At 46.8% G+C, this 25,006-nt stretch overlaps 1 protein-coding gene across 2 annotated transcripts; it reads right to left on the bottom strand.

Moving 5' to 3' along the window:
- On the bottom strand, positions 1 to 23,570 carry GPR20 (G protein-coupled receptor 20). 2 transcript variants are annotated; one of them, XM_056482831.1, is made up of 2 exons: positions 23,489 to 23,570; positions 1 to 1,385 (listed from the first exon to the last, which is right to left on the bottom strand). In XM_056482831.1, exon 2 carries the CDS (start codon positions 1,363 to 1,365, stop codon positions 304 to 306), a length of 1,062 nt encoding a protein of 353 aa, XP_056338806.1. In that variant the 5' UTR covers positions 1,366 to 1,385; positions 23,489 to 23,570; the 3' UTR covers positions 1 to 303. The 2 variants fall into 2 exon arrangements, with proteins under 2 accessions (XP_056338806.1, XP_056338805.1); XM_056482830.1 differs by lacking the exon at positions 23,489 to 23,570 and adding an exon at positions 10,729 to 10,845 and having other exon boundaries at positions 5 to 1,385.
- Positions 23,571 to 25,006: the final 1,436 nt, after the last annotated feature.

Raw genomic sequence — 25,006 nt, 5'->3', positions numbered from 1 at the left:
TGACAAACATGAAAAGAAAACCACAATAAAGAGTTTGTTGCTAGCAAAATATCTGTATTAAAATACAAAGAAAACATCCCTGCTGGGAACAGTAATTAATAGACTCTCTTTTGTATGGTACTAACAGCATTGTAGATTCCATTTCCAAACAGACCACAATGTTCTTGAGGAAAAAATTCCACCACTGTCAGTCTGAACCTCAGCCTAAAACACAAAGAGTTCAAAAACTATAGTATTGTGCATACTATCAATATTCCAGGATCATAGCACTGGCTTACTGCAACATGTCCCATCAGATGTGGGTTATATCTGGACACTGCTTGGTGATGGCAAGCTCAGAGGGCTTCCTATTGTGTTTGAGAAGGCGATGATTGCGTTGGAGCCCTTGGAGTTCTTGTTCGTACCCAGGATGTCTGCATTTGTTTGTTCTGGCTCAGTTTTCCTGAAGATGTTTTTCATGGTTGACTGGAAGTTATTGGTGACAAAGCAATAGACAATGGGGTCCATGCAGCTGTTGAGGCTGCTCAGAGTCACTGTCACGTGGTAGACGAGGAGGCTGACGTTGTGGGGCATGTCTGGGTTGATGGAGATTGCGACCTGTAGCACATGGAAGGGAGTGAAGCAGATCATGAAGATGATGAGGACAGTGATAAGGAGCTGCACAGCCCTCATTCTCCTCTCCCGACTCTGGTGCATGAGGCTGGGCTTGGACAGGGCACACATAATCCTGGTGGTGAAGAAGATGATTATGATGAGGGGGAAGAAGTACTCGCACACCATCAGGACCAGGATCTTGGAGAGGCAGCACTCTGCAAACTTTATTGCCATTGTCAGGATGGAGAAAGTCACTACAGTGGCAAAGATCCAGATGAAGATGCAGATCCCTTTGGCACAGGTGGGGTTCCTCCATTTACGTGAGGCTTCCACCTGCACTATTGCCAGGTAGCGGTCAACGCAGATGCACGTCAAGAAGAGAATGCTGCAGTACATGTTGACAAAGTAGCCAAAGATGTGAACCAAGGGACAATTCTTGCAGTCCCCTGCACTGTAGAACATGATGATCCGGACAGGCAAGGAAAAGCCCACCAGCAGATCAGTAACGATCAGGTTGATGGTGTAAATAACGGAGGTGGTTTTTGTTTTGGTACGGAAGCAGAAGACGTACAGCGCCAAGCTGTTCAGCACAACACCCACCAGGAAAATGATGGCATTGACTACCATCAGGACTATCCACAGGCTATAAAAATCTGTGTACAGTTGGTCATCTGAGTGGATGAACTTGGAGAAAAAGTTGATGTTGGAGTTAGGTTGCTTGGTGGAGTTGATAGAGTCGAGGGCTGGTAGTTGGGTGGAGGAGGTCGGCATGGTCACTGACTTCCAGCAATCTGGAAGAAAAGAAACAGAGGTACAGTGATAAATATGTCAGCATTCCTTAGGGCTCAAAATCTTGTAACTTAAAAACATTTTAACCAACTTATTTGCACATCCTGAGTAGTAGATGCCCATCTACCAATATGGGATTACCAATAATCACAGGGAAAAATACTTGGGTTTATAATTATTTTCTTCCAGTGGTTTCAGATGTGTATTTTATGAAAGACACACACTCCCCACTTCAAGTTTCTCTTCCTCTTCCTTGAACAAAAATGGTTTTAAGGCCAGAAGACCTCTGTATAACCATAACCCCAGGATTTGATTCCTAAAATATCATATCTCTTGCCTTGGGTAGGTGATTCCATTAGAGAGTTACATGCAGCAGTATTTTCAGGAGCTGAAATATTTCCCTGAAATTAAAGAAAGGCTGAATTTTCTGAGGAAGCTGAATCAGATTGTGTGGCATCGTCAAGAGATCTGTGTTCACAACAACAGCAGCCGGAAGATTTCAAGCTAAGGGCGTCAGCCACCAGTCCTGCCAGGGTTTGACAGTTTAATTTGCAAATCATTCCTGACTTATACACTATTTTAAACTGATTTGTATATTAAAAAGATTAAAAAAAAAAGACCCAATATATACAGAGACTTGGCTGGTTTCAATAAAAATAAATGGTTGAAAAATGTCTGGAATATCTCAAAGTGGCTGGGCAGAGCTTTGAGGTTAAAAAAATCAGCTTGGATCAGCAGAGAATGATGCTGAAAGAGTTGATTTATGAGGGTTTGAAATCCCTGCTACCAATGAGCCAAATGCAGAAGGATTGGGAGACAAGGAGCTGCAAACACATCTCCCAGTGCTCACAGAACTGCAGTGTGCCTGGGCTGAGTGTCTCAGTGTGGAAGTCTGGAATTGCTGAGGGAGTCTGGATGTCCAGCTCCCTCAGGCATATCCCATCCTCTGGCAGCTTTACCCTCCGCCCCACCCCCCCCCCCCAACCCTTCTCTAATCCTTTTTGCTGCTTATGTGGATTAGGAGGACGGACCAAAGTGCTCTATCACCTCTGAGATGCTTCAAGCTGTTGGTGGCTGTGTATGAAGTGAAGGAGGAAGCTACTTATGGCAAAAGTGGAAAGTGGATCCTGAGGTGAGTCCCTGGTGGCCAAAAGAAAATATTTTGCAGGGACAGTACTAGCTATGTCCAGAGAACACCATAGCAGCTCTGAGTCTGCCTCATGAGTGCCAAAGCCTTCTTCTGCCTGCCCACCATGTCTCTCTGCATTTCCTGCATAAACAGTCCTAATGTGTCTCACCAGTGTTTGGCCAATAGTCAACATTCAAGATCAAGAGTCCTTGGGATGCTACACTGTAGTTGTGATTACTCTGCTTGGTTCATTCAAGCCAGGTGAAAGTGAAGCAGAACATTTGTTGAGAAAAGGCAGAGATTAGGACTGAGGATTTAGAAGACCAGGTGTAAAAATTCTTGGAGAAGTGATCATGTCATCATGGGTTTGTTGATAGATCTTGAGTCTGTTGGCCTGTAATCTGGGGATTGCTCTAGCATCTTCTTGCCTCTCAGTTTGTGAAAATGGCTTGGAGGAAAAAGCTGGTTTTTAATGTCCTTGAGCTCAGAAGGCTATTTCCAATCAAATAAAAATTTGTTTCATTTAGGTAGCTGTGACAGGTAGCCACTGAAGCCCAAAGAGTTGAATTGTCCATTGGAATGGCTGGTGCTCAAACATAAAGCCCTCCTGAGATCCAACCCAGTGCCAGAATACACTGCAGGACTGAAATCCTGAAGCCTGGGGTCAGGCCACCTGTAATGCCCCAAAGAACTACTGGGCAAAGAGGAACCATGCTAGTTTCTGTCCTCTTTTACCTCTAGACCATCTCCAGCAGAAGCCTGCTGGAACATCATTTGTTTTGGGAATGACCAGATTACCTCCCCCTGCACTGAGCTCGGTGGCAGCCAAAGTAGCACACATGTTCAGGGTGTTTTGTCTGGGTCTGACTGAGCCTGCAGACTCCTGAGGGAGAGTCTTGTCTCTTTACATTTTGTGCCAAGCACACTGTCAGAGAACAACTGGAAAAACTGGCCCCAGAATAGGCTGAAGGTAGCAGAGTTGCAAAGTCTGGCACCTGAGAAAGATGCATGGGGAGGATGCAAAACCCTGGCCCATTTTCTACTTATTTCCTATAATTCTCACCATCTTCTCTGTTTGTTTGTTTCACTCTTTAATTATGAAAACAAACTGAAATGAGCAGATGCCTGGATCTGCTCCCAGCTTTCTCTTTGCAGATGCTATCAAGAGGAGCACTGTGGAAGCCAAGGAATAAAGAAAGACTTTGATGATCCTGGAGTGCAGTGTGAGCTTGTGCATCTGTGTTGAGACACATACCTGAGCAAGAGGAGAAGACAAAATCACCCATCCCATCCCTGAGCTTGCACTAAGCTGAATTGAATTGCACATGCATTTGTCTTCCCATTGTAATTCTGTGGCACTGGCTGTTTGTTCTGATTTTGCATCTTGTTAGTAGTTTGCCCCCTCTGGGAGATTTTTCTTCAGTCTGAGCTCCCTTATCACAAACACCCAATGTTCATAATTTTTTGCTTTTCTTGTCTCAATGAAATCAGCACTTCCAAATACATTAAAATGTTCCTCATCCTCACAATGCCTTTAAGGGATGTAGGGCATGTTACAGACAAATAGAAAATTAAAATAATTAGCATATACAATGTCCTGGATTACACAGTCACCTTTTCCGCTGAGCCCCATGTGCAAGGAAATAAACTCTAGATATTGTAAACTGCTGAAAAACAACAGGTAACACTTTGTTTGCCAAATTGAATATGCAAAGATGTGCTACATTAGAGCTTTCCCAGTCCATCACTGCCCTATCTGAACCCAAAATCCAAACAACTACATGAAAGAAGTCCTGAAAAATTTAATTAATCCTGAAGATTTCCTCCCTGACAGTCTGTGGAAAAGCTGCTCTTGGGCTGTGGTGGGAAAAATCTTCCTCTAATCAAATTATTACTGATTCATGTTTGGGTGAATGGCCTCTTCCTTTCTTTAAGAGACTGCTCTCATCTCATGGCTCACAAGCAGAAAGGATGGAGAACTGGACTAGCAAAGCAGCAGAGTTTCTCTGAGTGCTTTTAAAGAGATGGAGCTGGATCAAACCCTTAGTTTACAGATGCTAAGGATTTTTCCATTGTGGGACTCCAAGCCTGTGAGAAAGGTACATTGCCCCATTTTGCAGCACAGAAAGGCAGCCTGACCTTGTGTCTGAGCAAACCTAAACATTTCCAAAGATTTTGAGTTCTTCCCTCTCTCAGTCCAAGTATTATCTCAACCAGGTCTTTTTCTCTACCATCAGACATACTCGTGCAAGTGTTAAAGTGAGTCAGTTCAGCTACCATCACCATGACATGGTGGCATATGGAAACCAGTGAGGGGCATGGCTAAATTAATGAGATTTGCAGTCCCTGCAAACCTTTATTTTGCTGTGTTTTGCACTATTTATTACTTGTGACTGTGGTATGAGCTCATGCAGAGCTGCAAGAACCACCTTTACTTACAGAGCAAATAGACTTTGTGTTAACCCCCTTCCTAAAATCTTCCAAGAGCTTAGTGCTTAGCCTACTTCATACCTAACTCAGCCTCCCAGATTTCCATGCAATCCCTGTTTTTTGGAGCTGGCAGTCTGCAAAGCCCAAGATGGGTAAACATGCATCCTTCTGAGTGCTGTCTGACCGTGCCAGTTGGCCTATGCTGTTATGTTACACCTCTCAGGCTGGATTTTGTCTGTCTGGCTGGGAGACTGTGGGTAGCATTTCCTTAAAAGTACAGCAGACATCTGGGTAGAAATGGGATAAAGGGAGGGACAGAGAATGGAGGTTGACCTGCTTTCCCTTGTTCTGATAAAGGTCCCTGCTCAGCACTGGGAGAGGGGGTCTTGCTCTGAAATACTTTCTCGTTGTGTGACGCAACCAGTTCCATCATTCCTGGGCCAAATAGGAAACAGATGGTCACTGTGCTGAAAACAGGTCCTGCAGCCTCATCCCTCACTCACTCACTGCTTGGCCTCACACTTGTTAACTTAGCCTGGGCAGCTCAGTGCTGTGTCTGCTCCAGGAGGAGATCCTTGACCATCCCATATCCCACTTTGCCCAACCTTGTGCTTGGTGACAGCCTAAAGCCTCCCCTTGCTAAAAGTAACAGGGTTCACTTCCTTAGCCCAGGGGACTTTTGGACCTGGCTCAGCAATTCAAGTAACGGGATATGAAAGAAAAGGCAGGTCAAACAACTGAGTTTTGTCTTAACTGCATGCCAGAAGGATTATTTATTGGTGTGCAGAAAGGATCTCTGTGTGCAGACCCAGAGAACACCAGAGCCACACACTGGGATCGGAAAGTTGAAAAGGACGTTAACAAGCACGAGTGTAATTTAGTATAAACAGCTTCAGCTTTTCTCCTCTCCCTGTCCTGAACTGGAACATCTGATATGGTAACCTGGCTCCTCCATCATCCTCCCTGTTCCCCTCACCCTGTCCTGCCTGCTGGTGTTATTGTGCTGCCTGGGGTGGCAGCAGTGTGTGTTTAGCTTTGCAGCCTTCCCGTGTTTAAAGTTCCCCGGGTGATTTATCATCATATTTATAAATGAAGGGTTAAACTCACTCTCTTTCAATTTAAATTGTATGATTCTCCTTCTGGCAAGCTCTCACTCAACTCTGGCTCAAACTGGCCAAATATGGTGTTTTTGTGCATGTTGACCTTGCCCTATACGTGGTAGAGCTTGTTCTGTGTGTCTCATGCTCAGCCTGGGGAGGGTGGGTTTGCTGACAGGGGGAACAGAGAGAGAAAGGGAGAGAAAGGGAAAGAATCCAGCTGCTGAAAGGAAAAAGCTGGTGCCCATCTGGCCCTTGGGTTGTGAGACGAGAGAGAATTCTGGGGGAGACAGATTCTATTCTGAAGCAGAAATGGGGCTGTTCTCAGGACAGGTAAGATCCCATTTTTGTGGGCATCAGATCTCTGCTCTCACTTGATTCCTGGGCATTGAGGTCTCCTTTAAACCTCCAGGTCTGAGAGTGGTCGGAACAAATGTGTGAAACACCCACCTTCTGGGGAATTGCAGTTGGAAATAGCCAAATCCAGAGCAGAGCTGGATTATTCCTTCCCCCCCAATGCTATGGACATAAAAGGGACTTTGGAGACACAAAACACATAGTTTTATGAGTGTCAGATTAAATGACACCTGATTTCTTGCAGTCTCATGTCTTGCAGTGGCTTGCAGGGCTGGGAGAATGCTTTGCCCTGCCTGAGACGCTTATTATAACTTTTTCCCATGTGGACATTTGGCTGCCTTAATGAGCACTCACATTCCAGCTCTTCCCTTGGCTCCAACACTTGTTTGACTTTCTTCTTTCTTTGCTGCCTAATTTCCTGAAAATTGAGGTGATCTTTCCCTTCTGCCAAATTCTAGTTGAAATTAGGCAGCAGATTGAGAAACATTAGGAGAACGGAGGAAATTGGAGCTGACAACCACACAAACAGGCATTGAGAGTGATCCTTGTTTCCTCTAATGTGAACCTGCAAGGCATTTGTTAACACTCTCCACCACACATCCTTTCATTTAGGTCTTATTCCCTGTAAATTCACAATTGCTTTGGCATTGAAACATAGCAAACAGAGCTGAATGGTTTCTATGATAAACAGAGAGTATTGCCTGCTTCTTCTTGTTCTCCTGAAGAGAAATAATTTCAGATTTATGCCAAACCATGGGAGAACCAGCCTGACTGGGACAGATAGCTAATTGCTGGGTGTTGGCACTATTCAGCCATGCCCTGCTTGCCCATGTGCCATGAAATGGCCAGCAATTCCTACTTTGTCTGGTGATTTGTATAGTCATGTGCTGAATTACAGCTTTTGTTTGAAATAACAGAATCACAGAATATTCTGAGTTGGAGGGGACCTACAAAGATCATAGAGTCCAACTCCTGTCCCTGCTTGGTGCTGTGACCACTTCCCTGGAGAGTCTGTGCCCAGCCACCTCTGGGTAAAGAACTTTTTCCTAATATCCAATCTAAGCCTACCTGGATACCACTTCAGGCCATTCCCTCAGGTCCTGTCACTGTCACCACAGAGAAGAGATCTGTGCCTGCCCCTCCTCCCACAGAGAATTTGAAACTTTTATGAGGTCTCTCCTCAGTCTCCTCCAGGCTGAGCAGACCAAGTGACCTCACCTGCTCCTCATACAGCTTCCTCTCAAGGCCAAGAGACACACACTGACTTTTGAATCTCTAATGCTGGCCATGAGAATAATATTTCCCATCTGGCAAGAGGGAAAACTTGTATGTCTGGTCTCAGGCATAGGGGTAATCCTCCAAGACCTGTAAGCAATCACAGACTGAGGATGTGTGGAGGCTGATGCAACGCTGGTTGTTGTTGGGCTGGTGTTGTTGATGTGCTGTTGAGCTCTTTGCCTCCTGCCTGAGATGCTCAGTTTGCCTCTGTGCTCCTTCATCCCCAAGGCCCTGCTGTGGACGGGCAATGGATAGTGCTCTGTGTTGTGATCTGAGCTCCACCCACCACACCGAGTTCAACGCTGTGTGTACACACTTGGGCTCTCCATGGGCCCAAGGCCAATATCACATCCTTTGAAGGTGAGGGACCTACATCCCTAGCTCATTTTGGGGCAAGAAATAGTCTGTGGGTGCCCAAGCAATGATTTAGTCTAGCAGGTCACCCTAGGCCATGAGGGATCACTGCCAGTTAGACGATGGAGAGCACAACTCTCCAAAGTGCATTCCTCCTCTCCACGGAGCAAAGTGACCCAGATGGGACTGGTGCCACTTGGCTTGGACCAAATGCCAACTCTCTGCATCCAGGCTTGAACCTGCTGCTTAAAACCAGGTGACAGATCACAGTCCTGGACACCCCAGAGACAATCTATTTAAAACTTGGAAAGGTCTGCGTGGTTTTCCCTCAGCCCTTGTCCTGAGCATGCACAAAAGAACTGAAACTATGCTCCCAGAGATACACAGAAGAGAAAATTCACATAGTGGCAGATTTCTTATGAATTTATGCCTCCTCTGTGGCCATTTGCAGCAGCAATGCCTCAGCCTTTGAAAGAAAGAGCCCACATGTACATGTGCAACAAAAAGAGAAGTGGGGTTGTATATACTTTGCCTCTCCAGAACTACAAATATCCACCCAGCAGTGGTGGGCACCTAGAGGTCCTCCAGCACATCTCTGATGAAGTTTGCTAGCACTGGTCTCCTATAATAAAGGTAATAATAAAGAGGGCTTGCCTCTTTGCTTGTTTTTACCACTCTATGTGGAAAAGTCCCTCCTGAAACATTTGGATGTCTATGATGCCTTATCATACCACTGTATCTTTCATGTCCCTCTTTTCTATGTTATCAGATCTTGGCTTTGGAATGACAGAAATGCTGTGTCTTGGTGAATTCTCTATCAATCATGCTGCTAGCATTTAAAAGACCAATATTTCATATACTGTCAGAGCTCATACCAAGTGCCATCTGTCACAAGGGAGCACAAAGTGACATCTCTGCAGTAGGTGCTGTGTGTCTCCAGTTCTGTTACTTTCAGAGAAATCAGAGCATGACTTCCTGAGTGTGTCCCTCTCTGTCCCTTGTGGACCATTATACTTAAGGGAAAACACATATTTTTGGGCGAAATTTTTCCAAGATGATTTACATTTTTTTGACAAAAGTTACATCTTAAACAAGACATATAGATTTGGACTCCTATGGGTCCAGCCAGCAAAGATGGATTTGAGCCTGTCTTCTTGGGAGGTTGTAACAGTAAAAGAGAATTGCATTTGATTTTATAGGGATTACAGTAATCCAAAGAGCATTTCCAGGGTGTCTGAGACAAAGTGCTGGAAATGTCAGTTTGGAAGAACAGCTTTTGTGTGCAAGCAGAACTGTGCAGTGAAAATTACCATATAGGCACATGCAGGAACTTCACAGGCAAGTGCAAAAACAATATCTGACCTGTGTACTGCTGCTTGCTTTTAAGAAGGAAATTTTTAATTGCAAATTTAGCACTCTTTAAGCACTTTCTCCTCTTTCTGCCCTCAGCTGCCTGCTTGCTCTGTCCTTTGGCAAGAAGCTGAGAAGGTCAGTAAAAAAAGAACAACAGCAGAGTCCTGCACAACCAGGGAATGCAGGACTGGTGAAACAGTGCTCACAGCCCAGGGAGCACAGGGCTCCAGTGCAGGTAGGGATGAAGGGGCAGTGCAGGGGGGTCAGGTGCACCAGCTCTACCTCCCAGCACTCACCCCAAGCTGTGCTGCTTTCCTGGCTGCAGGGAGAGAGAAACTGAGGCACGGAGCCATGTGTGGTCTTGACCTGGGGAATGCAGCGAGGTGGAGACCCAGTTAGGGAGCAGACAGCTTTTGAGGCATCCCTGGATGGAAAACCATGTCTTAACCCTTTGGGAGACTGATTTCTGTCTCCTTCCTGAGGTTTCCTTAGCTAGGCACATATGACAGTGCTGTGCAGACCCCACAGTGCCTTCAGGGTTCTGCAAATTTTGGGTTCACCAGGTTAACCTGGAAAAACTCAGTGCTGTTGATGAGTGTGTTGCTGTGAAAGCAGGGAGCATTTCTGAAGGAGTCTGCTAAGGACCTTGGCAAGGATCTGCTTTCTCCTTCTACTGACCCAACAAGTGGGTTCAGAGAGGGAAGACAGTGCCTTTCCTGAGCTGAGCTTGCACCCTGCTGCAGAGCCAAACAGGTAAAACACCCCCACTTGCAGCTGACCCCATTCCAGGCAGTGCAGCATCTCTTTTCCAGGCTTCCAAAACCTTCCTGAATGCATTTCACCAAAATTTAATTACGCTGGGAGTGCACATGTAAAAACGACATCACCTCCCTCTTTACAAGAGCTGCCACAGTCCTTTTCAAGAAGGGAGAGCCTGCAGCTTTTCACACTTCCCATAACTCTCCATGTCCTTGAAGAACAACCAAATATCCTTACAGTGCCCCAAATCCCAAGAGCAAAGAAAATCCTTGCAGCCCCTGCTAGCTGCTGGCACAGCCTGGCTTTTCAGGTCAGGCACTTCCCAAGGGATTTCCTCACCTGCTGCATGGGCAGAGCCAGAGGCTTCCTGAGCTCTCATCCATGTGTTCAGTGCAGGATTCTTTCAGCTCTCACCCCTTCCAGGGCTCCCTGCTGCAATAGCCAGGACTTGGAGTCCAATATCCAGCAAATCCTTCCTGGCCCCCCACTATCTCTGATCCCATGCCCCCTCTTTGTCTCTGACCAATATCCCAAAGCATTCCCTGCAACGTTCCCTGCAGTGTATTCCTGCATGATGGACTCACTTACCTCTGGCCCGATCTCCCTTCTATGTTAGAAGAGCTGCTGGTAAGAAAATTTCCTTGTGGACCTGACAGCTATGAGCCCAGGAAAGAGACATCTGTTCCTTCAAGCAGAACAACTGGAGTGACTACAGAATATGAAGAAATGCCTAATCTCTCTCTTGTGTTCTCTCCCTCTTCCCCCCCCCCCCCGCCCCTGCTTCTAAATATAGCCTTGCAACTAATGGGAAAAAATATACACTACCAAAAAAAAAAATATTTCCACTTGTCTGTAGTGTTCAGAATTTCTCCCCAAACATCTGGCTCCTTGCCCTAAATCCCTCTGAAATTTATGAAGTGCTGTAAATGCTGAAGAGGGCTCCAGCCATACTCACGGTGCTAATGCCTGAACATCTCTAGTAAACTAAAAGTGGTGTTGCTAACCCCCAGGTCAATTTTCCTGTGTCTCTGTGGGAACAAAACCTACTTGCTGGGAACTTGCCAGTTCAAGGCCACTGCAATGCCACCACCATGTGTGACATGAGGAAAATATCCCTCTTTTCATCTTCCTGATGTGAGCTGGGATTAGGGAGAAGCATCCCTGGCAGCTGCAGGAAGGTGCAGAACCAAATGCTGCAAAGCCTGTGATGTGCTTTGAACCAACCCAGCTGTCCAGACCCTGAGAAAACCCCTGGCACAGGGAACCAAAGGGTGACCCTGCACACTTTGGTAGTGCTGCCTGCAGGCATGTGGGAAGGAGATAATGAGATCTATGCAGGGCTGAAATGGCTGAGGGTGGGTGGCAATAATGAGTGTGAGGCTCCACCAAGGACCCCTCCAACATGTTCCTCCACCCCCATGCAGCCCTTCCCTACTGGTGGTAGAGTCACTGGGGGTGTCAGGTGTCTCTCAGAGTGGGGGTTTAAGTATCTCTACACCCTTGGCTACATGAGAAGAGACTGACATTGGACAGAGCATAATGAATTATTCCATTGTTGAGATGGGTTCAAATCACATGGCCAGAACAGCTTTAAAGACATCTCTGCTGATTGATGCACTTGATGAAGTTCCATCTCAAGTCCCACTTCTTGCTCTGAACTGGGTGCCAAAACCCAATCTCTTTTGGGGTTTGCTCAGATGTTCTCCCCAGGAGCTTTCCAGTAGCTTTAGAGATTTCTTCTGGGAGAAAAGGCAGCTTACATCAAATTTAGTTGTTTAGAAATACAGGGAGGATGGATGCTGGATTTTAGTATCAGCCCTGGCCTGCATCATGCTTTAGATAAAGACAATACTGGTGCCAATGCAATAAACACACAGGATATGGCCTGTCACAACATGACAGGATCAACTGAGAGGCATTGAATTCCAGGTCAAGAGGGCAAATCCATAAATAGAGGAGAGGTAAACTCCACACATGCATGTCTCACTGGAGCACAAACAGTAGCTATGGTTATTAGAGAAGGTTGACCTCATTTTCTGGAATTACTTTTTCACCCTTGGATCTTTCCCAGGAAGACTGAGCTGATCCTTTTTGTCTGGTTATTTTATTGATTTTCTATTTTGAGTTTCCTCACATTGAGGAGCAGATTGTTTCCCCAGTTTCAGGAACATCCTCCTTGGCTTTATGAGCCCCCTGATCCAGGCATCCAGCCTTCCACAGCTGACATCTAGCTCAGGCATATGCCTGAACTTTCATTTGTTTCTCATTTTGTTGTGCTTGGGAAGCAAGTGTGATTGGAAAGTCTTCATGAGCCCTGTCTGGATGATCATCTTCCCTTCAGTTCCCTCCATCCTGGAAGTTCAACAGGGAACAAAGAGAAGAACAAAGAGAAGAAACCAACCCATGGTCTAATGTTGGGCAGGGTGGATGACCATGGAGCCTATGGAGGCACCAGGACACGTTTCCCACAGAAGCTGTGACTGCCCCATCCTGGAAGTGTTCAAGACCAGGCTGGATGGGACTTGGAGCAACCTGGATTAGTGGAAAGCGTTTCTGCCATGGCAGCGTGTTGGAACTAGATGGTCTTTAATATCTCTTCCAACCCAGACCATTCTAGAATTCTATGATTCTATCATTCTCAATGCCTTAAGCAAATGTTTAAGTTTCCCCCAGCCTGTCAACAAAATTTTTATATTTAGGGAACAGCTCTGTGGAGTTACAAATGTAAGACTGTAAGAAAAAGAAGGCTTTTCTCCAGGATGAGCTATTGGTACCTGCACTCTGGGACTGTCTGGTCCTTCCTGTGTGAAGACTGGTTTGGTTTTATGCTTCCACATGATACATGAGAGCTGCATTCCCATCCCTGTGCATGGAATAATCAGTGCCCTGCACTCCCCCACTATCCCAGCCTCTCCCTCCTTGCTGGATTTAGAGCTAGGCTCTGAGTGGCAACAGCTGCAAAGTTTCAAGTTGTGCCTGAGATAGTGCAGAACATGCCATATTGGGAAGCAGATGCTGCTGTTAAGGTGGAGAAGGCACATCCGGGCTCAGGGCCACGCTTTGTCCCAGACCCAGTTCCCACACTCAGCTTCAGGAGGAGTTGCAGCCATAGCTGATAAATGAAAAGCTTCTATCATCTCTTGATTTTCAGTCATTTATCACCCTCCCAGAGGGAGCGAGTAAGGCAGAAAAAAAAGAGTAAATCTTTAGTAAGTGGAAAATTTTCAAGCTTGTTCACTGAATATACAACTGTATTAAATATTGAAATGAGATTGTAGGTGGAAGAAGGTATTGGCTTAGTCAAAATCAGCATGTACAAGGACTAATAATTACATCAGTGAAGGATGCTACTAGCCTGTGGTAATTCCTAGCAATCCCTAAACCTTTCCATGTAGAATAGGGCTCTGGTTAAAAAGCTTCTGTGGCACAGTGCAGAAAAGCAGGAGGCCAGACAGCTCTTGAGGAAGGTGGAGAGAAAGCTGATACCACACATCCCTCTGGGCAGATGTGTCCTGTTTTTGTCAGGAGAAGGGTGTACTCCTCCAGACCTATTCAAAAAGGGAAATTGAGCATCCTTTGATCCCTTGCTGTGGGAGAAGAGATTGAGATTAGGCACTTCATAGTGGACTTTGACAGAGCTGAGGTCGGCTCAAGGCACATGGTCAGATCAGCTTTGGGGGTGTCTCTGACCAGCTCTGCAAGGACCCAAATCCAGTGTCCAAACATGCCTGTGCTTTTTAGGAAGCTGAATTTAGGCTCTGTTACACTGATCAGATCCTCACAAGTGAATTATTTTCTTCTGCAGAGAAGGAGAATTCTTATCTAATAAGGTGTTGGGCACGGACACAACAGAGTTCAGAAAACTGAGGAGCCTTTACTCATGGTCATGACTGTGTGGAGGTCACCAAAAAGTAGGATCCTCACTGCATGGAAGACACTGAAGGGTAGGATCTTCACTATACTATCTGGAAAACCTGTTTTTAAGCAGCAGGCTTGATGGAGAGGCAACAATGTGAGCTCACCAGGTGAGTAACCCATGGCAGATAAAGTTAATGGCATTGGGGAGAATTTACATCCATTTTACTCTGCAGCTACTCTTCCTTCTGGTAAATCTACCCTAGAAGATTCTCAGGCCTTAAAAAGTGCTGGAAAACATTCATGTGTGTATCTATGATATACCCTGCCCATGAGCCATAAAATCTTGATTATCCATGGTCTCCAAGGCTATTATGGGATGCTGTGAATCAGAACTGACTCAGAGAACCATGCAGGTTCTCACAGGTGGGCTGGGCTGGAGAAATTTCTGCACTGGACCTCCCTCCAGGAGTCAGCTTTGATTTAGGGGGAAATATATGGGCAACAGGGCTCTCCCCAAATATGCAGGAACTTTCCACCTAGGTCAGGTGTTCTTCAATCCCACCACACTTTCTTATCATAAGGAAGTGACACTTGTGTTCTCCTGGAGAGCAGTGTGGGAGCACACTCCTCTTTGGTGGCTCCTGAGCTGGTACTTTGTGGAAGTGATTGCAGGGCAAATGGGCAGATCCTGAAAGCAGATACAGGGTTTTTCTGGTGCTTTTGGTAGAATCTAAGGGAAGTCCAGTTGAAAAAAGCTTGAAGAATGAGGCTGGCATCTGTCTCCAGCCTGGCTTGCTCATTTGGACCCAAAGAGAGCAACACGTGGTTTCACCTGCTGGGCTACTGAGAGGTCATTCTTTGCTGTTCTTTTGGTGATCCAGCTGTCATGCTGGCAGATCCTGGGACTGCTTTGGGATCTGAACCCTGAGACATTCATGCTGGTTATGCCTAATGTGTTAGCTGGAAGGGTTGAAGGAAAAAAAATCAAAGCTCTGTCTGTTAATTCTTAGACAATCTGTTTCAAGGGGGAACCTTTGTCCCTTTCCTGCAATGCTGGGATAGAAACACCAAATAGACAAAGAAATGTGAGCTACTTATCCCTGGAGAAGGAGGGCTTGAATTGCTCCCCCAGTGACATTCAATACTCCCAGGGCTTTTTACCTGACTGTTGCATGGGCAGCAGAAACTGTGGAGAACCACAAAAGATGGTTCAGCTGGCTCTCTTGGTGGCATCTCAGCAGGTCTAGAGGCAGCTGGACCTACCTGGCATCAGCATCTCTGCAGGGCACAGTCTGTGTCCTCTGCCAACTGCTCAGGATCACAGGTACTGCCCAGCACTAGCTGGGCTGTCACTTGCTGTCCTCAGAGGACTTCAGGGGCTGGAGACCATCATAATTTTGTATCTCTGCCTCTGAACAGGCTCCCCATCTGTGTATTTGTGCAAGGAGGGAGATCAGGCTCTCACCATATGAGGCTGATGGGATCCAGCTGTGACTAATCTGCTTGATGAGGGACAGGGACGGGGACAGACAAGTGATGCCCTGAAATGATGGCAGTGGCTGCTGTTGGGTGAGTCAGGCACGGGGGAGGAGGTGTGTAGGAGCCAGTCTCCTCCCTGCCTGCTGCATATTTGGGAATTTGCTTTGCTGACCACTACTCCCCCTCCATTTTTCTCCCCAGGCCATGACATTTTTGCCAATGGACCTGTTGAGCTGAAAGGAAAATGAAGATGTCTGCAGCACACAAAGATCTGCTCCTCTGGGCAGCCCTGAGGTCTCTCCTGGGTGACTGGTTTGGAGCACATTGGTCCTGCCTGTCTCCAGTTCTTGCATGACAAGGCTATGGAGTCCCTTACCTGTCATAAATGCACCCTGTGAGGGTGAGCCAGCATCCCTCTCTCCATCCCACTCTTCCCAGTTTACCACAGGTCTCACAACTGTGAGGGTTCCAACAAGGTTCCTCAGTTCAAGGCACCAGCAAAGTGAGCCACCAGGACTCTTTGGCCACCCAACAAAGTATGTCATGTCTCAGCTGCCCCTACTGATCCAAACCTTATTGGGGTCCTTTGCAGGGTCCCACTGTGACCTTTCTGGCCCCCCAACCTCTTGTACTTTTTCTTTTTTCTATTTTTTTTCAAAGATTCAGAAGCAAATTGCCAAGAACTCGATGTCAAGTGTCATAACCTCACTGCAGAACTCTCCCCATTCCCAGCAAAGTATTTCCTGTTGGTTTTGTTTGTCACTGGGCACACAGGGACACTGGTGCTTGAAGAGGAAGGCTGCACAAGCTTTGGGCTTTGGCATTACTCAGGCACCCTGCCCTGGGAGGTCAAGGCTGGGTGGAGTGGCTCTTGCCCATTCTGCTCTGGAGGCTACAGAGCAGGAATTGGCAGGATTGTTGGTCCTGGATGGTTGAAGAGCCCCCAGAGAGCTCTCAGCACTCTGCTCCTGTGTTTGTGGCAGTGGGAAGAAGTACAGTGTGGCAGGGCTGAGCCAGAAAACCTTGAACAGAAAAACTTGCTGTGCCCTGCAAGGATGCAGAGGCCAGAGGAATATTTGAAAATCCACGGCAAGGAAGTGGAGGGGAACTTAGGGACCCAGTCTGGTATGTCCACCTGCTCTGATTTATCAGTGACCACAAACTTGGAAAGGGGCAGCAGGAGGATCCCAGGGCCATCTGTTCAACTTTTGGGGTTTTTTGCTCTATGAGTAACCTAGCCCAGGAGGAGGGACACCTGCAACTCGGAAAATCTGGTACTTGGACCCACAAATGTAAAAAAATACTTTAGAGAAAGACATCATCTCCCTGCTCTCTGCAAACATGTTAATCCTCCTCTCCCATTCCCTTTGTTTGTCTGGTTTGGAGAGATTTGGAAGGGCTCAGGGCAGGGCTGTCTTTTGTTAGACGTGCACAGAGCTCAGCAATGCTCTGATCTGGAACAGGGCAGCATAAATCTGGGGGATTATCATAGGAAATGCCACAGTGATGAAAAGGCCTACAGGAATGGGAAGAAAAGAAAGGGCCCCATTTGGAAATAAAAAAAACCCAACAACCACTCTGCTGCGTGCTTACAAGTGATTCCTAAAAGTGCTGCCTCTGGAAGAAGCTGGTACATTTGCTGATTTTTTTCTGGGATTTTTTCCCCCTTTTATTTTGAAGGGGATGTGTTCCTTTGTGCTCTCAGCTGTTTAGAATTACAGATCCTGTCCTTGCAGCAAGTTCTGTGTCAGGGGCCTCACTGGGGACAAAAACCCATTTTCTGGGGAGGTGCCTCAGTTTCCTTATGGTTGGAACCATCCCTCTAAGCACAATGTGCAGAAGTGCTCTGGGAAATTTCCAGGAAGGGAAGGAGGGAATCACATGTGTGATTTACTGGAAACCACAATTCCAAAATAATAAATTTTCTCTGAAAAACAAACGGAACAGGGTGCTGGGCAGCAGAATCCAGCTGGTGCTGTTTGTGGTGGTGGTGGTGGTGTGTTTTGCTATGAGGTCATGGACCCTTTTGTCTCCCACCTGGTGCAGAGAAAACCTGCTGAGACCTGAGTCAGGTGGAAACATGACAGTTCAGAAATCCAAGGGGATATTATCTGTTTGGAATGTGATTGTAGACAGCACCAGATTGGCTCTGCTGGTGAGGTCTTGAACTCACTGAGGTGTGGGCAGTGGATGGCATGATGGAAGGAAGACCAAGGCCCCACTCCACTTTGTGTTTAAGGTCTTAAAGCAAATTTTTTATCAGGAGAAAAAGCTCAGCCTATCACTGCTGAACCATTCCTTTCCATGACTTCATCTTTGTACTGATAGCTTCAGTCTGTGTTATGTTGGAGTGCTGCTTGATGTGCCTTTCATGTCACCTGGAGGGATTATTTTCTACAAAAGCACTATTACATGTAATAAATAATGTTAAATTGACTAATGAAAGGGGGATGTGTTTCTGCCTTGGAAAACATCCAATGCAAACCATTTGGAGTGACCTGGGGGCCAGCAAACCTGACCCATCAGGGCACACCAGCAGAACTGGGCTTGTTTAATCTACAGAGGAGACAACAGAAGGCAAACCTGATAACATCTGTGGAGATGTCTGGGCAGCATCCCTGGGAATGGTGCAGGGTTGGTCTCACACGGTTTAGTTCATTAACACAGGCTGGACCAGATGACCAGCCCAGTTTGTGATGATCTCAGTGTAGAGGCTTCCTTTGGTAAGAGGAATCCTATGGCTTGGGCAGGGATGTGCAATCACCATCCCTGTCCTGTGTAATTCAGAGTTGGAGCCACAGCAGCAGCCAGAGGTTCCCCCCACAGTGCTGGAGCCACAGGTTAATCCCATGGCTGTCACACAATCTGAGATGGCACCTTCTTTTGGGCAAATTCTGCTTGCTTCTTTAAAGCAAAAATCCAGCCTGCTGTGGTTGCTAAACTGGGCTCTGCTTCTTTGGGTGTCTTTCCATTTTCCAAGAAAAATAAACTGCAGGCTCTGTATTTTTAGATACGCCATCTGATCATACTAGTCATATATCAGTCCCAATACTGTGAGTCAAGATGCTGAACTCCCTTGGGCAAGAATCAGCAGCTTGAGCCATCCTGGGTGTATTAATAAATCAGAGTGTTTAAAATAATCTTACACTTCCTTAGGTAAGCTGCTCACAAAGAATAATACAGCTGGGAATTTTTAATGCCAGCGTCTTAGCAGCTCTGATTCTCTGGGTGAACTTGATACTGTTGTGAGTGGGAGATGAACAGCCCTGGTATGAGACAGATCTAATCTAGGCAGGGGACAGAGGCAGCACGACTCCTCTTCCTTTCCCTCTCCTGCCAGTGACTGATTCCTGAAGTCTGCCCCTTGCTATTTCAGTCCTGGGGATCCTCTGAGGCGGCTGCTGGTCCACTGAGCTTTATGGTGGCCTCTGCAAAAATATCTGATCAACCTGCCTTGCACCATAGTGCACAAATGTGGAGTAACTGGTGTATTTTAAACCTCTTGCTGGTTGGCCTCAGCCTCCACAAGTCTGTGTCTCTAACACCACAGCAGCCTGCAGAGAATTTTCTGTGTGTTTGATCAAAGCAGCGGGAAGCCTCAAAGTTGGTGTGTGAAAAATGCCTGGTTCCTGAAAGTGTATTTGTTGTGCTACTTTATCACTCTAACTATAATCAATTTATCCACATAATTGGTAGCTGGAGACAGCATAACACAGCTTGGCAGCCTGGATTTTTCTCAGAGATATATTGCTTGGCATATTCAACCCAGGCAGAAGGAGCCAGCCTGGCTGCCGGGGAGCTGCAGCTCTGTGAGTGCCAAGCAGGTGAAACCCAGCATGAGAACTCAGCTTTCTCTCTCCATCCTGCCAGAAAAAGACTTTGGGGATAAAGGTGAAATTGCACCTGGCTGAATCTCTCACTTAAGGTCCCTTCCAACCTGAGCAACCTCTATAATTCTGTATTTTTTGAGCAAGGAGATCCTGATAGGACAAGGGGGAATGGTTTTAAACAAGGAGAAGTTTGGATTAGATATGAGGGAGAAATTACTCACTGTGAAGGTGAGAGGAGTTGATGGTGCCCCTGGAAGCGTTTAAGGACAGATTGGATGGGGCTTGGAGCAACCTGGGATAGTGGGAATGTCCCTGCCATGGCAGCAGGGTTGGAAGTTTAAAGTACCTTCCAACCCAGACTATTCTGTGTTTCTAGGATTCTGATAAGCCTAATAATGCATTAACCTCTCTGTTGAGATGGGTAATGACCACTTAGACTGTGATGGGTGCAGGAAAAGGTGTGCTCTGCCTGTTCCCTTTGCTCTGCTCTGGATCAGCTGCTGGAGCATGGTGAGACCAGCAAGAGGGTGACCATACCTCCCACTGGGAGGAAAGGCTGGTTGCACACTAGTGGCTCTGTGTGGTGGAGATGTGTGTCCTCCAGCAATCTCCTGTCCTCTGCACTTGAGTGCTAGAAACTTCCTTCATGTCATGCAAGAAGTTGGTTTTCCTGTTGAGGCTGACTCAGTGTCCTGTCCTGCTGTGCCCAAGTACCCACTTTACTGCATCCTCCTGAGTTCACCACTCTGAGAGGACCCTGGTGGGCTACAGATGCCTGTGCTGGTCTCTGTGTGGGTCAGTGTGCTCAGGGCTCAGTGCCATTTCACTTGCTAATGTCTAACTGCAGCAAACAACCTTCTCTGATGTAAATCTTTGCAGTTGTTGGTAGCCCTGAATGAAACAAAATTTTGGCAAACCTCCACAAGCATCCTTCATCTATGAGGCTACAGACTACTTGTGATAGCCTCACTATAGGGCAGCTCCCCAAAGTGGCCCAAATCCATCTCTCCAGGTGTGCCATAGACAGGGTGACAAGTTCAGTGCATTCAAGGATGGGAAGCTGTCTGCTGGATTACCACTCTGGAAGCCATTCCCTACATTTTTAGCCTTAGAGACATTTCCCAGAGCCTCATCTTTTTGGCAGGTAGAGAAAGTGGCTGGAGCCATGAAAAGGAAGGGACATTTGACAGTAAATCTTTTTTTGCACCAACGTGGAAGAAGCCATCCTTTCTGTTGTGTGGTAATGGCTGTAGTGGTGCTTTTCAGGCTGTGATAGATGGCATGTACATCTTTTATGGATTATGTGTAAGAGGTAATAAAGAATTCAGTTCTTCTGTGTCTATACACTAATGGTGTATTGATCCCAGTAAATATCATGCTGAGACTGAGCAGAAGCATCCCTGCATAGTGTCATCCTGATGGGTGACATCATTTCTCTGGTTGTCACAGCCAGCTCAGCCTAATCCCATCTGACCCCCACAGCTTTACTGATCCTTTGCTCTGGCTCTGACCTTCGCTTTTCTATTCCCCTGATTCATCCTTCACCTTAGCACAACTACTTCTGTCTCTGGACTTTGTCATGCTTGGCTGGACTCTGCTGTGCCTCTCTGGGATTTACTGGATGGGAAGTGTTTCCCTGCTAAGCCATCAGTAGGATTTGCTCAGTTATTTGTGATCTGCAAAAAATGTACAGCTAAAAGCAAGAAATTAAAATGCAAGGATGAAAAATGGATGAGAAGCAAAAGACAGAGCAGGAAGGGTCCTTACAACATTTACAGAGGAGCTGGCTGAGAAGAAGCAGACATTCCTCAGAAGGGGCTGTAGATTTTACCATAGATGTCATGGGATGTTCACTAACATGAATAAGTAATAAGTAGTCTCACCTCCTCCTAAACCTGGTGACTGGATATTTATAGAAACCTGTTATAACAGCCCAGGGTAGAAAGGGAAATCACAGAATCATCGAACCACAGCATGGCTTGGGTTGCAAGAAACCTTAGAGATTGTCTAGTTCCAAGCCCCCTGCCTTGGCAAGGACATCTGTCACTAAACCAGATTGTTCAAAGCTCCATCCACTGTGGACTTGAAGTACAAAAAATGTGCACTTTGAGTGTTACTCCCATGGAAAATTTTTGTCTTCCATTTTAAAAAGGGCTTGGGGATTTGGATGTTCCTGATTTTAAGCATCAAGGTTCACATCTCCTTAGTGGGTGAGGTTTCTCTAAGTGTAATGAGCACCTGTCTGCTAAACATCCCCCTTTACTTGTCTCCAACCTCTTAAAATCTGGACTGCAGAAATCCTGCAGCCCTTCTGACAAGCTGGAAAGCAGGATTTGTTCTTCCCCCTGTAAAAGGGGATGTAGGGCCAGGACAGCCTGCATCCCTGTGAGAACCACATCATCCCAAAGACATGATGCACTCATGGGGGAGCAGAGCTGTGGTGGTGTACGTGCGCCTGGTGGGATTTATTGCTGTGTTCAGCAGCCTCCTCTGTTCTGTTTGCTCTGCCTTGGGGAGAACGTGCTGTGAGAGATGTTTCATGTGCAGTTCCTTCCTTGGCCTTTGCTTTCTGCTTCAAAATGGGGGAAGAAGGACTTTTAGGGTGCTTTTGGCACCTTTAGACTCTGCGAAGATGGAACTGGCTCTGTGTATGTGTTTTATCTCAGCACACTGGGGATATGAGGGAGGAGCAGGATGAGGGAAAATGCTCTGAAATATATTAATAAAGTAGCTGCTCAATTGCATTGCTAAGTTGCCCTGTGTCCTTGTGAGAAAGGATATGGGGGAAGATGGATTCCTTCTAACTGTGGGTTGGCAGAAATATCTGTGCACAAAGGAGATGGAAAATTTCTTAGTAAAGAGGTTTCTGCCAAAGGAAGGCTTCTGACCTTGCTGGAGCTGGCAGATGTTACAATGGGAAGTGGTGGGCATTTCTGCCTCCTTTTTCCATGGCTGCCCAGCTTTTCCCTGCTCAGGGAGAGATTTACAGGGTGATCTGAGATGCAGCATTGCATCTAATTGTGGGTGACAGAGGTTTTTGCCCTGGTGGTTTCCAATTGGGACTGTCACGCGCAAGTAATAGGGATTAAACTTGTATGCCACTGTTTTATTTCTGAATGGGGGAGTTTTAGCTTTGCAGAGGGAGCTGTCATTTCAGGAAAAGGGCTGGCTTTTTTTGCTGAAGAAGAGCAATTGGCCCTGGCATGTGAGAAATGTTAGAGGAAAAGGCGCCTCCTGTCACCAAAACACAGCTGAAACGAGTCCGAAGAGCCACGTTGCCAATTCATCACACTGCCACTGAGTGCAGGCTGTGTAAACACTGGGAGATGCTCTCTCTGTGCTGTACTGTGGCCAGACATGGCCCAGTTGGCAGAGACTTGCTGGTGGACCTAGTGAGGCCATTCATCCCTTTCAGCCATCCCAGCTCTGGCCCAGCCACTTCCCCCACTCACACAGCAATCAGAGTAAGGACATTTCCATAGCTTTTCCCTGGGGAAAGTTTTCTGCTTCCTAACCTTAAATTATAAAGTTCATTTTGATCCTTCTCAGATCACTTTTTTGTGGCCTGAGTCCAAAAATCTCGTGTCTGGTTCTGCATCTCTATACAGGGACACTTGTGGGATGCACAGGTGTTTGTGTGTAGCTGGACTTGACACAAGTAATCTGTACATGGAATTTTACCAGAAATACTCAAGAGGTCATGCAGAATCCTTCACAAGGCTCTTTACCATCCAAACAGATCAGTTCAGTTTATAGAAAACCCAACATTTCCCTCGATGAGATGCTTTTTTTTCCCTTTTGCACCAGCTCTGAACTCCCCAACTCTCCTTTATCCCTCCAGCATCAGGTGTAGAACATTCTCCTTCCTCCCCAGTGCAGTTCCCACCCTCGTGGAGCCAACCCGCACCCAGCCCCACGTGCTGCTCTCCCGACCCGGCTCACAAGGCTCCCCAACCCCATCCCCATCCCCATCCCCATCCCCATCCCCATCCCCATCCCCATCCCCATCCCCATCCCCATCCCCATCCCCATCCCCATCCCCATCCCCATCCCCATCCCCACCCCATGCGGATCCCCCAGGCTCTCCCCCAGCCCAGCACGCTGCCTCCCCGGGCTGCAGCGGGTGAATCTCGCCGCTGTCCCGCTCAGTCCAGCCCAGCCCCGGCGCAGGCAGCACTCACCCCGCGGGACGGGCGAGCTCCGCCGCCGAGCCCGGAGCGCTGCGGGTCCCGCCCAGCGGCCGCGGGCTCGCTCCGCGCTGCGCGCTCGGGGATGGGTGATACAGGATCCAGACCTCCTCGGTTTACTTTTGCCTTGACGTCAGTGTCTTTTCGAGCCTCCACGGCTCGTTTTGGTAAAAAGGATGTCTTCAGGGGAGAGGGGAGGGGTCGGGAAGGGAGAGGAGTGAGGATGAGCTGGAGATGAGTTTTTGTGATGCGATCAGGCAGTGGTGGGAGGTTTCAGGGGCTCATGCTGAAAGAAGAGGTGCTTGTGGAGACCAGCTAATCCTGGGTGTAGCTCACCACCTGAAGATGGGTACAGTGGAGACCTGACTCTCACACAGAAATTATAGGAATCTTAGAGTGGCTTGGTGTGGACTCTGCTGAAGGCTCGTGGGGAACCTAATTGGGTTTTTTTCCCAGATTGTTGGCTTTTCTTAGTTCCAGCTAGGATCTTTCCCAGGCTGGAAATCTTTCTCAGAAACAAAACAAGGAAAGGTAGAAAGAAAACACAGACAGACAGCTGGTGTTGACCACAAAGTCGTGTGAGTGTCTTGTGACATTTTGCAGAAAGCATGTTTTGGAAGAGGTGTTGCCTTCTTTGACCAAGGAGTCTTTTGTACTTTGTTTTTCATGATCTCCCTTATATATATATATATGTCATGGTTTTTCAATAAATCACTCCTTCTTGCTGCTTGGAAGAGGAGTTGTGTTGCTGTGTTCTTTTGCCGCTTCCCAGCCCCACAGCAACAGCTTGGGTTGGAAAGAACCTTAAAGATCATCTCATTTTAACCCCCTACACCTTCTACAAGACCAGGAGGCTCAGAGTCCCATCCAGCCTGGCCTTGAACACTTCCAGGGATGGGGCATCCACAGCTTCTCTGGGCAGCTTAGTCCAGTACTTCACTACCTGAAGAATTCTACATAAAATATTTCTACATAAATAATTTCCCTCCCCCAGTCCTGGGCACCCACTGTGCAGACAAACTGTGTGTGGGCATTTTTGGGGGCATGGAGAGGGTTGGTACTTGTAAGGGATTTGGAGAACATCAGGAAGTGGAACCTGCAAGTGCAATCACTAATGCCAAATTTTTCACAGTAGATCAATCACACCTGTGTTTAGGATTTCTTTTGGCCAGGAGCAAAGCCAGATGCTTTTCCATGACCACATAACTTCCAGGAATTCCAGACTCAGGCTTTCATGCCCTAAATGTTGGTATGGTTTTTTTTTAGATTTTTGTTGAGTGGTGATGCAAACCTTGGGGCACTTGGATCTCAGAGCCTCAGTAAGGCAAATACAGAATTTGCCCCAGTGCTGCTGACCAACTGTAATTAAACAATTGAACCTGTGCTCTCTTTGGATCATGGATCATTTTTTCAGCTCTTAACACAACTGGTCTGTCATCTGTTATTAGACCATCTCTACCTTGATACAAATAAATAATTGTGAACTTTTCAGAGCAGGCACTGAGATGATTT

This window comes from Oenanthe melanoleuca, chromosome 2 (assembly GCF_029582105.1).
Source record: "Oenanthe melanoleuca isolate GR-GAL-2019-014 chromosome 2, OMel1.0, whole genome shotgun sequence".
In the NCBI taxonomy this organism is placed as follows: domain Eukaryota; kingdom Metazoa; phylum Chordata; class Aves; order Passeriformes; family Muscicapidae; genus Oenanthe; species Oenanthe melanoleuca.
Note: the sequence above shows the minus strand (reverse complement) of the source record. Positions and strands in the feature narration are given on the sequence as shown.